Raw genomic sequence first — 17,037 nt, forward strand, 5'->3', positions numbered from 1 at the left:
ATCCCTTGAAATCAATGATCTGACATGAAATGCACTAGGTTGATTTGACCAAACTACTTATGTTCTACTCAGTACTTCAAAGAAGGGAGGAGGGAAGGACGCAATTTTTAAATTCTATAATTTAAAGCATATTCCTTTCCGCACCGACAGATGGCAGTAGTTTAACAATACTTCAAAACATAAGCAACGTTTTTTTTCTCTTTCCCCAGCACCACGCGCCAACACACGCAGCAGTTCATCCATTCTGCAGCAATGGCAGCCTCCAGTACCAACACCATCCGGGTACGACTATATTTTGATTACCCACCGCCTGCTGTATCCGACTGTCGCATGTGTTGGGTACTCGTGGACTTAAATAAATGCCGGGTAGTTGCAGATCTAGCAAGCATTATTAGAGAGAAGTTCGACTATAGTCGCAGAAACATCTTGAACTTGTTCATTGAAGACTGCTACCTGCCCCATACAGAGAGCATCTACGTGGTGCGCGACAACGACAGTATCAGGTGCGTTTCTGATCAAATACTGCAGTCTGATCCACTGTGATGATTCCCCTTACTGTTGTAGTTATAGCAAACAATCCTTACACCGCACATAGGATGATGTGCATCCCACACAAGACAATGCTGCTCCTATGTTCATCCTCTACTACAGTCTGTCAAAATTGCTCTAGGCACATTTCTACTCCTGCAGTAAGTTTTGTTTCTGTCCTGTTGTATATTGATTGGGCAGCGCTGGGTATTAACCTCGAGGTAATAGAGGTGGGCCAGTAACTGGAATCGCTCGTTTGATTCCCAGTGCTGAGGGGTCTTGAGGGCTGGCAACACCATGTGTACCAACCACTGCTGATGTGCTCTTGTCAAAAGCACTTAACCCCTACACTTCTCCATGAGTGGTGGGTGATCAGCAGCTGACCCTGTGCTGCTCCCAGCATGTTGCATTTAGGTGTAGGTGTTGGTACCATTTTGCTAAACCAAAGAAGATGGAAAATAAATATGTATTCTATTCTAGGGTTAAGGTGGACAGCACAACTCAGGTGAATGGCCTCGACACCTCCAGTGGACATGCCAAAAAAAGAGGGAGAGACACTGATGATGAGGAAACAGCAGAGAATAGGATGAGTGTGGAGTGGAAGAAAAAGAAGAAGAAAAGAAAGCAGGAAGAGAGTGAGAGGGAGTCCAACCATGCTGCGGACTCTGAGAGGAACACAAACAAGCAGAAAAAGAAGAAAGAAAACAAAAAGAGGAAGATGGAGGAGAAACAGGTGACTACCAAACAGACTGCCTCAACGAAAGGAGCCGCCCCACCCACTGCAGCCCAGCCAGTCAAAAACACCAAGAAGGCTAGAGCACCTGCCATTAATGGCAAAGCAAAGACACAAAATGTCTCCTCTACAGATTCTAGTGACAGCAGTAGTGAGGAGGAAGAAGCCCTGTGTAAAACAACCTCACAAAAAACACTGCCCAAAACACCCACTTCTACCTCTGCTGCCCCTGTGGTCTCCAAAGTTACTCCAAAAGGAAAAGTCACTGCCACGAAACCACAGCCTCCTCCTCTTTCATCATCTGACTTGTCATCTGACACAGCCTCATCAGACGAGGCCTCAAGAGTGAAATCTCCCCTCAAAAAGACTCCTTTGGCCAAGCCGACCACCACCCCTGCTACTACCACACCCACAACGTCCAAAGTTGACACACAAGACAAAACCACCCCATCGAGGCTCCAACCCGGTCTCCCTTCCTCTGTGCCCACCACATCTGCCCCTGCACAAAGACCCATAGCACTCGGGTCCACTCTGGCTGCGAAGAAGGGCACAGAGAAGCCTGAGAGCTCAGACTCAGACAGTAGTGAGGAGGAGATCAAGCTGGTGATCAAACGACCGATCCAGGGAATGGGGATGGCGCTGGCCCCTGCTGTGGGTGATCCCAATTTGAGGGGCAGGGGTAGAGGGAGTCCCAGGGGTATGGAGAGGGGGAGGGGGAGGGGTCAAGGCCAGAGACTGGGTGAAGGTAGAGGGGGTATAGGTCCTTGGGGTGGAGGTAGAGGAGGGAGGGGGGGGGGGGATGGAGGGCCACGGGGAGACCAGGGGTTCCATTTCAACTATGAGACAGGGCAGCAGCAACAGCACCAGCCGTCGTACCTGAGTGATTCATTGACCAACAACTCTGTGGTTCTCCGGGTAAGTGATTTGACAAGTCAGCCGTAGTGTAACTGAATGTTTATTATTAATTATGAATGTTATAGATGTACAATTGTCATTAGCTTCATAAAGCAATGGCTGGAAAGACGTGAAGGTTAGAGGTTAGCGAGATTATTATGTCATTAACGGTGTCTAACTTAAAAATGTTATATATGGGCCTCATTATTTGAATCAATAGTTGTTTATACATAAACAATATCTTTGTAGAACCCAGCTGAGAGTGGCCCCAAACGGGACTATAGCATCATGCCCCAGCTCGCTTCTCCCCCACCAGCGGGACAGAGGATTGCCTTCAAGGTAAGACAGACAGTTTCATGCATACTTCATGAAAAGGGTGTAGAATACAGTATCTAGGAGGCAGTGGCTAGTGGTTGAATTGGGATTCAGGGTATATCTGTACAGTTCTGTGTTGGAAGGCACCACGTGTCCCCATCTCTCATTAACACCCTGTCCTCCTGTTTATTCACAGCTGCTTGAGCTCACAGAGAACTACACACCAGAGGTGTCAGAGTATAAAGTAAGTATAAATAGCAGAAAGTGTGACACGATTTCCCTCCTCAGTTTCTCGCTGATATTCGCTGTCTGCTCACTGGTAGAAACATTTTTTGTTCTAACAATGTATGGACAGCCATTTCCCCAAAAGATTATTGTCTGAACTAGCTTCATGTATTTGTGACAATAGATGTTTATATGCTACTCCCGGTTTTAAGAGTAGCAAAATTGAATATACTGTTAACTATTACCATGGACTGATTTCGACACCAATCCTAGCTTGAATACTGGTCTTCAGACTCAAGTGTTTAATTAAAATCACATTAAGAGATGCCGATACTGTCAATACAGTGCTTATTTTGATCCATCATCCGGATTCTCAGACTTTTTACCATAACTTTTTTACTTTCTCTTGTTGTAGTTAAGTGAATGTTTCATGATTGTCCTGATCATGTGAATGTTTCATGATTGTCCTCTCTCTCTCTCTCCTTCAGGAGGGGAGGATAATTAGTTTTGACTACAGCACTAAACAGATAGAGCTGCAGCTGCTCTCTGCATCTCAAGGTAATGACTAATGCACCAGGCCAGCCTCCTTTTCACCAGACTTCACTTGCATGGCTATCCATCCCAGGACACATCATTGTTTTCCCACCTTGAATACTGGTCTAGGATCAGATTAATCTACCTTATTGCAAACCTTTACCATGAGCTAGACATCAAAACCTCTGGCCCTGGACCATTTGCTTAACCTACACCAGCTCACTCATTCAGTTGTAGATGTTAACGCGATAGCCCAGTGGACGCCCAACACATCTCTCCTAACATACCCGTCTCTCCCTTAGGACATGTGGAGCCAGGCAAGTTTGACCTGGTCTACCAGAATGCCGATGGCTCTGAGAGTGTAGAGTATGCCGTTTCACGTGGGTCCCGGGTAAGTTATAAGCCTTGTGACTCATATTATACTCTACCATAACAAAATGATCACAAAAACAAATAAATCTGTGCTTTTTTTGGTGTCCCTTGAGTGACTATAATTTCAGATCCAATTCAAAATGAACATTAGGACATAAAATAGAACAACAATGGACAAGTTTCACATCCACCGCCACGGAATGGTGGTATCTCCGCTGTGGGTAGAGCCGGTGGTTGTGTTGTCATTGCCGTCTGTACATTTTATCTCATTCTGGAAGTTAGGGTTCTTTTGAGCCTGTCTGTCTATAGTAATTGTGGGAGGAGATTCCTCAAACTCTTTAGTGGCTTTGAGAAATAAGATATAGACAGTATATAATGTCATAGGCTAATAATTGTTAATTGTTGAATGTTGTTTTGGTCCATTGATGAAGTGTGATCACCCGCTATTCAGTAAGCACGCCTCTAGCACGAACTGTATTACGCTGTTTCGACATGCTAATGCTCTCTTTTGTCCATCAATGCGTTTGTTAACACCCGTCCCCCCTCTTTGAGTGAAGCTATTCATTGTCCAATGATCCCCTTTTTAATTGTTGAGGTGAAAGAGAGGGCATTGGAATACTTCAGGGGGTTAAAAAAAACAGCTGCATGTGCGGAATGTGGTTGTTGTGATTTGGTTGCCATACAGATTTCTTTGTGACATGACGTCATTCCTATATAATTTGAATTCTATTTATTTATTTTTTCTGCAGGTGACGGAGCGTTGGGACTCTCTGCTGGAACCCAGGCTCATCATGGATAATTGAATAGGTCATCATGGATCGACTTGGTTTGGCTAGACTGGAGCTAGCAAGCTAGTGCTAATCAGACAGTCAGTTATTCATTGAACTCTCCCACAGTGAATGTACCCCCACACTGAACTGATTCTCTACCCTCCTCCCTGAAGCGTGGACTCCCCCATCCTGGATTTAAAAGCATTGGATTTAGAATAGGCTAGAGGGAGTTCCCACTATATTCCTTACATCAACCCACTCCTTTTAAATCCACAAAGAAGGGTGAATGAGTAAACACTTTGGGAGAGGAAAAGGGATTGAGCACTAGCCTCACTCTACACCTTATTCCAATTAACTTAATCCTGATCTCAATTGTGGAGAGCCATAGGGGGGTTATAGCAACCCTGGATTCAATTCATCAAGACATTGGTCTTGATTAAAGATTGTTATTAGTTGATCAGTCGAAACAATAGTTTTATTGCTGGGCGTGATGAATACAAATGCCCTACACAAAATGTTTAATGCTATTGTATTGTGAAGGGGAGGGTGTGGTAGATTGATCACTGTCTCTTGATCTGAGGATCTGAATTGATGGTTTTTATGAGTTTTTTTTACATTGGTATGAATGTTAATTTCCTGTCCTAAATAAATACTTGTTTTTGTTCATTGTGGCATCTTTTAATGTGGCATCTTTTAATAATCACAGGAAATGTGGGATTTTAAGATAAACTTGTTCTGATATTGGGTATTTGTTTAGGGTAACATGCTCACCGGCCATTAACTCGTGAGTTAATAAATTGTCTGTCTACCACGCTACACTCGTATCCTTCTATTGAGGAAAAATCCCAGGGCCTCCTACATGTTAGGTTCCTTTTAGAGCGTTTGGTTTTTATTTGTTTTAAATTGAACATGAGACACTTTTATGTGTCTATTCAATAGTCAATCAATCAAATATGAAACCCTTACCCAGATAGGTTTGGGTCATAATAGCATCTTATAAAATGTCATGTAAATACACACCTCACACTTTAAGATTGCGGACCTGGTGCTTACGTAAAAGTTTTGGTTTTTTTCCAATGGTGAATCGTCCACCGTTTCTACCCCTCTCACATCGACCAGTGGTCCTTCCCACTCTGCCAGTGATGCTGCTGATGTCACAACACCATCCGAGCCAGGCAGCGGAGAACGGGAATGATGGCGACTACCGAACGAATTCCCACGGAGTCCGTGTAATGTCTCTCACTGACAAACCGAATACGACAATGGAAGGACATGTTTTCCCCGACCAAGAACAGCTTCTACAATTTCTGAAAAAGCTAAAGGAGGTGTTTGACGTTTGTGACGAGGATGCAGATGGCTACATTCGGGTTGAACACTTCGTGGACCTCGGTCTTCAGTTCGGGCAAGGAGATGAGGTAATTAAAGGTCTTGTCTTTGAGCAATGATCATGGAAGATGAAATAGCCATGATTTATCTCTGTTGAAATTGTTCTTCGTTTTTAGTTGGACACAGGCCGGTGTGTGTGTGCGCTTGCTCTTATTGGAATCAATATCATCATCAATGAGTCGAACAGGTTCATTGGACAAAAACAGCTTGTCAGTGTAAGGTCTACTGTTTTCCTGTGAAATGTCATATTGATATTCATCGACAAGAATGTACAGCTTCATGTTAAGTGATTTTTTGTTGTAAAAAAATGTTTTAATTACCACTGACGTCAACAAGTCTGTATGAACCCGTGGACCACCCACAGGTGACCAGTCAGGATATTTATCATATGTTTGGAAATTGGGCCTTTTGTAGCCTGCGACCATCCATCCTTTCACTGTGTGTGTGATTCGTAGGTGTATTTGGTTCCTTTGTCACAACAATAAGATTACACACATAATGTGCGTAATTAATCTGTAGTTTACAATTATTCCCAAATTCCAAATTCCAAATTCCATCCTACTCCAGTTTAGAATTGAAAATAATTTCTCTCCTCGCTAGGCTGCCACAGTATTTGCCACAATTTATGTGATGTGTTGATGACACCTGAGGTGTTGTAAACGACCTGTCAGTCTCAGGATGTCATGTCACAGTTGCCTACATTCTTGCTAAATGTTTTGTGTATCTTTCCCCTGAGGGAGACATCTCTCTCAGCGCTGCAACTCTGTCTCTATGGGCAGGCACACATACATCATATCCGAAATCTCTCTTATTTTTATGATTCAAGCTGCTTTGCTGATGTGTTTGTTTGTGTAGCCTTGGCTACATGCTAATGAGCAACATTTAACACACAGGGTAAACAAAAACAGGAAACAGCAGGACAGAAAGCAAGGGGGTGTCAGTAAGACTTGTGTATGTATCAGTCACAAATGCCATGCTTGGTTCTCCATGTGTCCTGGCACACTTAGTATGATATGCAGATTACATGACTAACCCTATTGCTCGGCAGTGAGAGCTCTTTGCATAACAAACAAGTATGTCCTTCATGCCAATTAACCTCCTTCTTGGAAAAGATATTCTCTATCAAAATGGTTAAGTAAAGCTTTATGATGACTGGATTCAGTATATACCTATGTGCCATATTGTACTGTACGCATCAATAGTGCATTAGACCTACAGCATGATCTCATGTCATAGGTAAGGAGAATTAAACTGATAAGAAGGCTTTGGAGACGTTGGTATCAGTGTTGGTTAAGCGTCCAAATGGCTTTCATCTTGGTATTAATGAAGGTTGTGTTAGGATGGCTGTGCCTCTTCTGCATACTACTGAAGATGATGGGCTGGACTTGTATTGAAGTAGCTTAAGTGGAATGAAATCCACCCATTCCCATTTTATTTTTGTGGTACTACTAGGTTTGTACTCGGTATGGTTATATTCCTTAAAGTCGCTACATTTTGTCAATAGGATTGTTACAAATAGCTTTCATGGGCTATCTGGTTTACTGGCTTTAAGGTAATACAACACTGTATTTTTGTTAAATATTGAAAAAAAAACATTCACTGCCTGGGAGGCATATGGCTATTGGTCATTGTGGATTCATTGTTTTCCCCCTTGATGATGTGGATGTATACATTTATAGGTCTATCACATGCAGTATCTAGAGCATGACAAAGCAAACATCCCTCATTATCACCCGTCCTCTGGTATACTTTCCCACTCTCCTTCTCCCTCCCATTAGTCAGTTTTTTAAAGTGGGACAAACACCCACTGTTTGTCAGGCGACCTTAATTCAAACGGTCGCTCATCGGGCAGACATCGTTTGTTTGTAATTGCTCACTCTCCCGCCGTGCTTTGCCAGGATGGTGATTTTGCAGGTCGTTAGGCTTGTATGAAGGCCTGCACAGGCACTGGCACCAATCGCTAAAAATATCAGTGCCGGTTCTTTTCCTCTCCTCTCCGCTCCTGTTTCCGAGGTCTGTCGCCATGGCAATCGTTGGTAACTGAAGGTCCTGCCTACCCCCCCCCCCCCCCCCCCCCCCCCCCCCTCATCAGGGCAGCCGATGAGGGTGGGTTTGTGTTCATGGTGATGTTTTCTCTGTTGGAAAATATCAAGTGTATTATTTGTTATTTGAGATACAGCCTCTGTTTGAAGTGATGTTGTCTCTGAGTTTAATCGTAAGGTACACAAGAAGGACTATTATTTATGACTATTCATCTTGATCTGACTGACTGGATGCCTCTCTGCTGTTGATCAGACAGAAATGGTCTCTGTTGAGGACTACAGATAGGTCCAAAGATTATTTATATTATTAGAACTCAGATACTCCACTCGGTTTTTGCGAGAGACGAGAGACTGATAAACGTACGTCTGATAAAGCAAACCATTTCTCTTTTCAAACACACAGCTCTTCTCACCACCTTGTGGTGGCTTTCGGCAGCACTTCACACCGCCTGCACGGTACGGCGGCAGCTTTGAGGTGCAGCGGAGGCGTGCAAGGATTCAACACCTGCCGACTGTATTCCCTACGCAATGCGTGAGGCTAGGACAAAATCGAATAAAGTCACCTTTTAAGCCATTACATCTATCAAATGAACGCATGAAACCTTTCTATACACTTTAGTGATGCAAAAAAAAGGAAAGCAAAAGTTGCGAATTCGTTTTATTTTGCCGTGAATTTAGACCAGTCTAAAAAAAACGGTGTTTGGTCTCTATTGAAAATAAGCATCCGAGAGGGGTCGCCAATATGGTGCTACTGTTTCCCAGCTTTCTTTGAAAGAGGCTTTAGATAGACCTAAATGGAAGGAGAAATGTTTATAGTTAATTTTATTTATGAGCCACTCTTCGATGTAACAACATTCACAAAATGTCATCAGTATGTACATGCGTGGAAATAAGAAAAGCAAAAGAGCCTGTGTTCCTTGAGGCTGGTGAAAATGTGTTGTAGAAAGGACTTCCTTTCATAATCCAAAATCAGATCAACATCGGAAGAGGAGAAATAGAGATATAAGAACAAAATAAAAGACTAGCACTTGCCCCACTCCATTACCACTTCTGGTACCTTGTCCTGTGCCTCTCTCGACCCTGGCCTGTGTTGTCTAAATTCTGATTGGACTCCCATATTGACTGGCCCTCCATTTGGCACAGACAATTTAGGCTTTTAATTTGCCTTCTTTGCACATCCAATCTAATCTAGTAATGAGGGGCTGAGGTTGTGCCTCTCTTTCTCTCTCTCTCTCTCTCTCTCTCTCTCTCTCTCTCTCTCTCTCTCTCTCGTCTCGACATCACGTTTGGACGTATTATAGCGTGGTGCTGCTAAAGAAGTGTGACAGTTGCTTCCTGCATCTCAGTATCCAAAATGACACCTCTGCATGCCAGATTTAGAATAAGACCCAGGATTAGACAGTTGACGTCATAAATATCAAGATTCTTGAGGAGGTATGTCTGCAATTTGAAGCCGAATGAAGCTATCAGCGGAAAAACCCTGATGAAGGCTACAGGCCGAAATGCCTTTTTTTTTTATCCACTTCCATTGTCCTCCAAGAGTTTCTGAATTTCCTCTACTCCTCAGATCTGCAGGAATGCCAAGGGGGTGGTGCTAGGGGTTGCTTTTGAATTGGGCCAATGAAACAACTGGAACAGTTGGCTCCCATGCGGACTTCCTGGTTTCTTTATGACATAAATGGTCCGATCCTGCTTTATCTCATTCTAGTCACTCTGTAGTCGAAACAAAAAACCCTTGCACATGAAACACTCACTTTGTCACTCATCCATGATGGCCCCACTTAGTCAATTATTCCCCACTCTCCCCATCTGCCACTTACCCTCGTCATTAGATCTAAATGGCCTTGTCTCCCTGATACCTTAATGGAGGGTGGGTGGAGATACATCCACAGACAAAACACGTATTTGGTCCATTGTGGAGAGTCCTGCCTTGAGACCTGCATTTACATTACATGTTTAAGATGACACCAGGTTTAGAGTCTTGCAGACATCTCAGTCTTGCTTCGAATGGCTATTTAGGACTGGCCATTTCCGATGGGCTGTTCATGTTCAAAACTATTTTGCAGCGCAAATCCTAACATTGTAGGGGATGGGTCTCCGAATGACGCCACTGATGAATACTGCAGCAAGTGTTGTGAGTTGGGGCGTGGCACGGCACGTTATTGCTGCAGTCTGCCCCTTGGAAGCGCAGGTCCCCTTGGCCCTTTCTGTCATGTCATCCGTCTTCTGCGTCTTCTTCGGTGGGACAGGCTCCGCAACCGAGTTGTACGACATTGTAGAACATGTTCAATTCGTAGGTTTTCAATCAGAAATGTTTGTGTAAAAAAGAAAAAACGAGGAGAAACACCGGCATTTAGCATCACCACCGCTCAGATGCTAAATGCTAACAGTGAGCAAGTTTCCAGTTTAAAGCCAGTTATTTGAGTGGGTGAGTTATTTGAGTGGGTGTACAAGCTTAGGATGATCATTAGCTGTCTAATTACAGGGAACATGTGAGTTTCATTGGGGATAAAGCCTGCGTGCCTTTCTGACACCAGTGTGTTTGTCGGCGTTTGATGTTTAATGTATGAAGGAGTGCAGTATTAAGCCGCTGCACCATGTTGACATCTCCATTTAAGCCTCTCTGATAAGATGTCACTGAGCCCTGCTGTACTGAAGCCTCTCTTTCTCTCTCGTGTGTGTGTGTGTGTGTGTGTGTGTGTGTGTGTGTGTGTGTGTGTGTGTTTTGACGACATTTAGCGGGTGGATATGGAGATGTGGTCTCTATGCTTAGCTGGTAGGTTAAGCCTATTTCTGAATAGACTATTGTATATTCAGCCTTACCGTTGGCACATTAATACTCCTCCAACTTCAATGGTTTTATAGCCATGCCATGGTGGTATCGTAGTTATATCACCTGCTCTTGAGTAGTAGAGGAAACTGAAGTCGCCTTGTTGTAGGCGTGTAGCGACTGTGACACATTTTCCAACTAAAAGAGACGTCTGGTCAACATGGCGGTGTACATTGTTTCACAAAGGTCATAAACACACTCTGACATCAACAGGGTTTCCTCAGGGAACCGTGCGGAAGAAATCTAAATGTCACCATCAGCGTATTATCTGCCCCATGATGGTAGAGGGTGAGGGGAGTTTGGATGTACATGTGAGACAGGAAAAGGGCAAAGGTGCAACATGGAAAGAGGGAAAGCGTTATGTATATGAATAGGAAGAGTGTGATTCGTGAAACAGGTGGCATATCAAGAGTTGATGTGGTGTCTGTCTCCAGGTGTGCCTCTAACACCAGATTCCATCTCTCAAGCTGCTTCAGGAAAATGTGTTCCGGTTAGTACTCATCTTCTCTATCTCCTCTCTCTCTCTCTCTCTCTCTCTCTCTCTCTCTCTCTCTAATCGTCTCTCACCCTCGTTGGTGCTCTGGGTAGGGAGCTCTGTAGGAGATAAAGCACCGTGCGGTGGCCTTGTTGTAGAGAGGTGAACCACTGCCATTACCCCCATGTTGCTCTTATCACAGCGCTAACAGCATCATCATTAGGGTGTTTTGCTCTTTCCCCGTGTGAGAGCGAGAGAGGGAGAGAGAGAGAGGGGGTGGGGGGGGGGGAGTGGAGTATGAAGTACTTCCCTTTGTTTTGTCTAAATCACTTTGTTTTGTCTGGGTTTCTCCTTGCCTTGAGTTTAAGCCGCTTTGATGAAAGAAAGTTTGACAAAGACAAATGCAATCTGATTGATTGGTGTTTTTGACCCCTGATGCTTCTATGGTACTTTATACTGACATGGTATCCCTCGATGACATCAGTCGTTTCCGCCTCCTCTACTGATTAGGGTTCATCCTTGGCACTCCCTCCGTCTGTCACTTCATTTCATCTCGTTGTCCTCTTTTCTTTTTTTCTCTCTCTTGCTTTAAGTCTCTCTTGCATGGCGTTGCGGTTTTTTCAGTCGTATTGAAAGTGAATAGAAGGGAGTTTTATGAATCCCATTTTAATGGATTAGGCTAACTCAGGCTTTTCATCAGCGACTGTCCAACCCTGACTTCAGTGAGCTGTTTTCATACAGTCCAGTACAGCTTCTAGGTGTACGCTGTAAGAAATGAACGTAAAACTATTTATAAAGCACCTTCATTGTGAATTGCACTTCAAGAGGTCACTAAAACAAGTAATACTTAGTAGTCATAAGTTAGTAACATTGAATGATGTGAAACTAGAGAGTCACCACAGAACGATTGTGATCATTGTAAACCAAACATTCAAAACCATTATTTTTTTTATTTTTTTTAAATGTGATAAGATGTATGTGTGAGACTGAGTTTAGGGAGAGGGAAGTGTGTGTGTGTGTGTGTGTGTGTGTGTGTGTGTGTGTGTGTGTGTGTGTGTGTGTGTGAGAGAGAGAAGGCTCGGGGTGTGTGAAGAGGCTGTAGGTGTGTGTGCTGGTTGCTCAGTTTGGAAAGAGAGGTGTGCTCTGAGATGATGAATAAGGCATTAGTCAGCAAGCAGTGAGTCACCGGGAGAGAGGCAAAGACACGGAGGAGAGAGATGGAGAGGTAGAGCTGGTGACTGAGTGGTTATTCCTCCATCTCTTTGTCATTCTCACCTTCCCCTGCTTTCTCACCCTCCTCCTCCCTTCCCTCTCGTTCTCGACTTTTCCCTCTTCCCCTTCTTCCCCTCCTCCCCCTCCCCCTCACTTTGTCCTTTATCCTCTCCACCCGTTTTTTCCCCTCCTCCTCCTTTCCTCCTCGACCTTTACCATTAACCTCCAAGCTCCTTCCTCCCTCCCTCCCTCTTTCCTTTCCTCCTCCTCTTCCTCCATTCTTGTCTCCTGTCTCTAAGTCTCTGTATGCCTGTCGTTGGCAGGTCTCAGTGAACAGTATGGATCCGTTCTTATAGGAGAGTCGGGAGGACAGTCAGGACCTTCAATAACACGTTCGTGAGCATGTGTCCTGTAATGACTGTCTCTCTCTCTCTCTCTCTCTTTCTCTCTCTCTCCCTCCCACACACACACACACACACACACACACACACACACACACTCTCTCGCTCAATCTCTCTCCCTCCTCTCTTGCTCTCTCCTTCTCTCTCTCTCTCTCTCTCTCTCTCTCGCTCCAGCTCCCCGCCTGGCTACCCCCCTCTGAGCTCTCTTCACGGTAGCCTTGGAGATCACAATCCAAAAGCACTCTGGGTAAAAAGCTTGTTCACTCCTCTGTTATGGAGTTCAATGACATTGTCCCTCACATTCACAACATCATACCAAAACCACTCCAGCTGCTTAGAATGCATTGATTCCGAAGGCCACTTTTACTGACATGATAGTGAATTTCCATTGTTGTTGTACATTTTAGATTAGTGTCCTTGTTTCAACTGTCCTCATTTGACAGAATCCAGGGTACAGAATGTACACAAAGGATTCGCTGACACAGATATGCCTAAATGTGAGCATGATACAGAAAGCGGTATTTTGCCATGGAACTAGATTATGTCTTGTCTTGATAGCATCTTTCTGCTTATTGGTTGAAACTGCTGGGGCCAAACTCTCTGTATCTATGACTCTGGAGAGAGGTATTTTGGAGGATTTTTAAGGTCGTAGTGATTTTTAAGGTCGTACAGTTTGCACTGAAGACTGCTTGCCAACGCTGCACTGTAGATTGCCTTCAGCATCTTAGCGTCAGCTGCAAGAGCCCGGCTGTGAATTTTTCATGGTTCTTACGTAACCATGATTCTCTACCTACATACTTGTTTGTGTGTGTGTGTGTGTGTGTGTGTGTGTGTGTGTGTGTGTGTGTGTGTGTGATCTAAATATTAACCAAGCCGCAGAGGGCTAAAAATGGTAACACAAGTATTAGACCATGAGAGTCCAGAGTCTTATGTTCTGTGAGGGCCTCACTTTTTGCCTTAGACCTACATCTAAAACCACGTTCCAGATTAACCAACAGAGTGTGTGTTTCTGTATTTGTTTGTTTGTGCGTGCGTGCGTGCGTGCGTGCATGTTTCCATTTTGACTGATACCACTGACAACACAGGAGTTCATCGCTGTGACAACAGTCCCCGTCCTCTCTTATCGACTCAGCCAATGACAGCCCTACACCAACATGAGTGACGAGAGAGTGACAGCTCACATTGCACAGATGAGTAGGCTCACAGAGACACAAAGCGACCCCCCATGTAGCTACGATCTCTCTGTTTTTCCGAGCCGCAATGTCATTGGTCCCCAAACCTTTTTGTGACATGGCTTAACTAAACCATTTTTTGGAAGATTGAATATTCATGTGATCCTCAATCATAAGTAGTAAGGCAATGTTTTTAAACCACAACTCAGTCACAAGCTGCAAAACACTGCGACGCACAAGTAAAAAGGAGAAGCCCAGGAGGAGGCGTACACAAGGGAACAGTCGAGCTAAAGGCAGCACGTCTGTTTAGCCTGAGCGGTTGATCTCAGGTGCCTGTGTTTGCGCAGGGGTGGCGTCTTCTGCCACAGAGGGCTTCACGCCGACGCGAAGGAAGGCGAAGATAGATGGAGTGCCTTCTCATGTAGCGCCTTCTCAAACCACTACCCCTTCACCTCTGAATGTTAGACACTGCTTAATATATCCCTGTCACATTCAAAATGACAGGAGAATGAAGAGAATGGCTCCTTCATCTATTTTGTACAGGCTTACTGGGCGTGCGTGCGTGCGTGCGTGCGAGTGTGCGCGTGTGTGTGTGGTGAATGTGTGTGTGTGTGTGGTTGTGTGGGAGAGACATTTACGAGCTCAGCTGTTAGCTTTCAACATGAAACTATACAGGCATAAGGCATCGGCTACAGAAGGACTCACTGATATCATTCCTGTATTGTGTGAGTATGTATGAAAGCCAGTATCACCTGCAGTATGGGATACAGTCAACTTATGATCATGACACAATGATGCACAGTCACTGAGAGTCACTGAGAGATTCCTACCATACCAACGATACACAGTAGCTGTGGTCCAATAGAATATTCTGTGCAGAAAACAATCTTCACATTCTTCTCCCCTGCAGGGACGGACTGGGCCCTAAGGGGATTCTGTTGCCATGAATCACACTTAGAGTCACTGTAGAGGGACTATGTGGGCACAGGGTGTGCTTAGCAGTGTCCTGTAGCTGTCGGCTCAGGGAAATGTGTGTGTGTGTGTGTGTGTGTGTGTGTGTGTTTGTGTATGCTTGTGCGTGTGTGTGTGTATGCATGCGTGCGTGCTTGTGTTTGTGTATGCTTGTGCGTGTGTGTGTGTATGCGTGTGTGTGTGTGTGTGTGTGTGTGTGTGTGTGTGTGTGTGTGTGTGTGTTGTGTATGCTTGTGCGTGTGTGTGTGTATGCATGCGTGCGTGCTTGTGTTTGTGTATGCTTGTGCGTGTGTGTGTGTGTGCGTGCGTGCGTGCGTGTGTATGTATAGCGTACTTAGCAATGTCCTGTCGCTGTCTGCTCCACTGTAGCAAGGTCATGTCTTCTGTCCTGTGTGCTTTCACTGATGATAACTTGAGCAGAAAGCCCACTGTCTGCACACAGTTAGAAAAAAAAGACTGACGTTGCTGAATGCTGCAGACTTCTGAATATGTTTGATATAGCGGTTAGCGTGTTTTGAAAGTAGCCTAACATTTACTGAGACCTGAACATGTGTGTTACTTCCCTGAGGAAGTTACCTAGGCTTTAGCTCTGCTGACTAACGCTGTCTTGTGACGCGGAGGAGACCTGCGCTTGAACCCAGTCGGTCGTAATAGCATCAAATGTCTTTTATTTCATCGTTACTGTCATTACTATTTATCTGGATAATAAAACATTTTTTTATTTTTTTATTTTTTTTATTCCATTCGTTGCATTGCCAGAGGGGAAAGAGACAGAATATTAGAAGCAAACACATTCACGCATTACATTTATGATCCTATCAATGATTTGTGTAAATCAATCAAGCGCATCCATGAGGACCAGATAAGGGGCATTTCACATTACACTGCCAACAGTTTTACTGATGACACACCTGCTCACCCTCTCTCCTTTAATGGGCAGATGGGAGGGATTATGTAGATGGCAGCTCTAAATGACATCGTACCGACCGGTTCTCACATGCTGTAGTCTCCAAGACGGCCTTCTCGGCTTCTCATTTTCTGTTTGTTGACATTTTCAACGAAACCCACAATATTGTCTCTTGATTGATGTTTGTGTAAACAACCAGCTGGCATTATCTATTCGTTTCTCAGCTAATGTCTATTTTTAACCCCATGTTCTTATGTGGTCTTATGTGGTGTCCCCATAAGGGGAAGTGATTCTTCCCGCCTGAATTTTATGAAATGTTCACTGTTGTCCTCGCTCATCTCTCCCTCACTCATCTCTCTCTCTCTCTCTCTCTCTCTCTCTCTCTCTCTCTCTCTCCCTCTCTCTCCCTCTCCTTCTCTCTCTCTCTCTCTCTCTCTCTCTCTCTCTCTCTCAGGTGAAGAAGTTGACTAAGTACCTGGATCCCAATGCTCACGGGCGGATCAACTTCAAAGACTTCTGCCATGGAGTGTTTGCCATCAAAGGTACAGAAAGACAGGTGGATAGAGGTATTCTACCGCCTCTTAATGAAGTGAGGTTACCTTCCCCCTCTTCCCTACCTCCTCCTCTCTCATTACTCCTCTCCCCTCTCCTCTCCCTCATCTCTTCCCCTAGTCTCCCCCTCACTCATTCCTCCCCTCACCTCTCCTCTTTCTGTCTTTCCTCTCCTCTCCCTCATCTCTTCCCCTAGTCTCCCCCTCTCTCTTCTCCTCCCTCTCTCTTCCCCTCCTCCCTCTCTCTCCCCCTCTATCCTCTCTCTGATCAAAGGGATTCTCCGAAGCAGGATGAGATGTCTCCCACATCTCTAATGCATGGACATATAAATATGTATGACCAACGGGAGGAACAGCTACAGTAGCATGAAATCCATGTAGAGCAAACAAGGGAGTGTAAAATGTGTGTGTGTGCGTGTGTGTGTCAATAGCTTTTGCAGTTGACTTTCGCAGCCTGTATTTAAATGCTGGTGTCCAATGTTGAATTCCCACCCATAACAATGGCACAGACAGTCTATTCACAGACAGCCTGTTTTTACACAGCAAACAGTGATTGCACAGTTCACATTTACTCTACCATTGTGACTGTTAATATACCAATGATTGCACAGTTGGTTGGAGACGCCACGCTCAGATAGAGCTGGTCTTAAGAGCACTGACACACACACACACACACACACACACACACACACACACACACACACACACGGCTCAGAAT

General features: G+C 44.6%; 2 protein-coding genes across 3 annotated transcripts in view; both read left to right on the forward strand.

Moving 5' to 3' along the window:
* Positions 1–252: 252 nt before the first annotated feature.
* Positions 253–5,031, forward strand: coil (coilin p80; the record flags this gene model as incomplete). Its single annotated transcript, XM_083676423.1, has 7 exons — positions 253–503; positions 1,009–2,176; positions 2,405–2,494; positions 2,667–2,714; positions 3,184–3,253; positions 3,532–3,620; positions 4,351–5,031. The coding sequence occupies 7 exons, from the start codon at positions 253–255 to the stop codon at positions 4,402–4,404; spliced, it is 1,770 nt and encodes a 589-aa protein (XP_083532549.1). The 3' UTR covers positions 4,405–5,031.
* Positions 5,032–5,633: 602 nt separating this feature from the next.
* The window catches only part of rab11fip4a (RAB11 family interacting protein 4 (class II) a), a gene marked incomplete at both ends in the record, with an annotated part of 36,419 nt that continues 25,015 nt past the window's right edge, over positions 5,634–17,037 (forward strand). For both annotated transcript variants that reach the window (XM_083676217.1, XM_083676216.1), the window contains 2 exons: positions 5,634–5,786; positions 16,223–16,310. In XM_083676217.1, coding sequence (XP_083532343.1) covers positions 5,634–5,786; positions 16,223–16,310 — 241 coding nt within the window. The remainder of the gene's footprint in view (positions 5,787–16,222; positions 16,311–17,037) is intronic.

This window comes from Argentina silus (genome assembly GCF_951799395.1).
Source record: "Argentina silus genome assembly, chromosome: 9".
Taxonomy (NCBI): domain Eukaryota; kingdom Metazoa; phylum Chordata; class Actinopteri; order Argentiniformes; family Argentinidae; genus Argentina; species Argentina silus.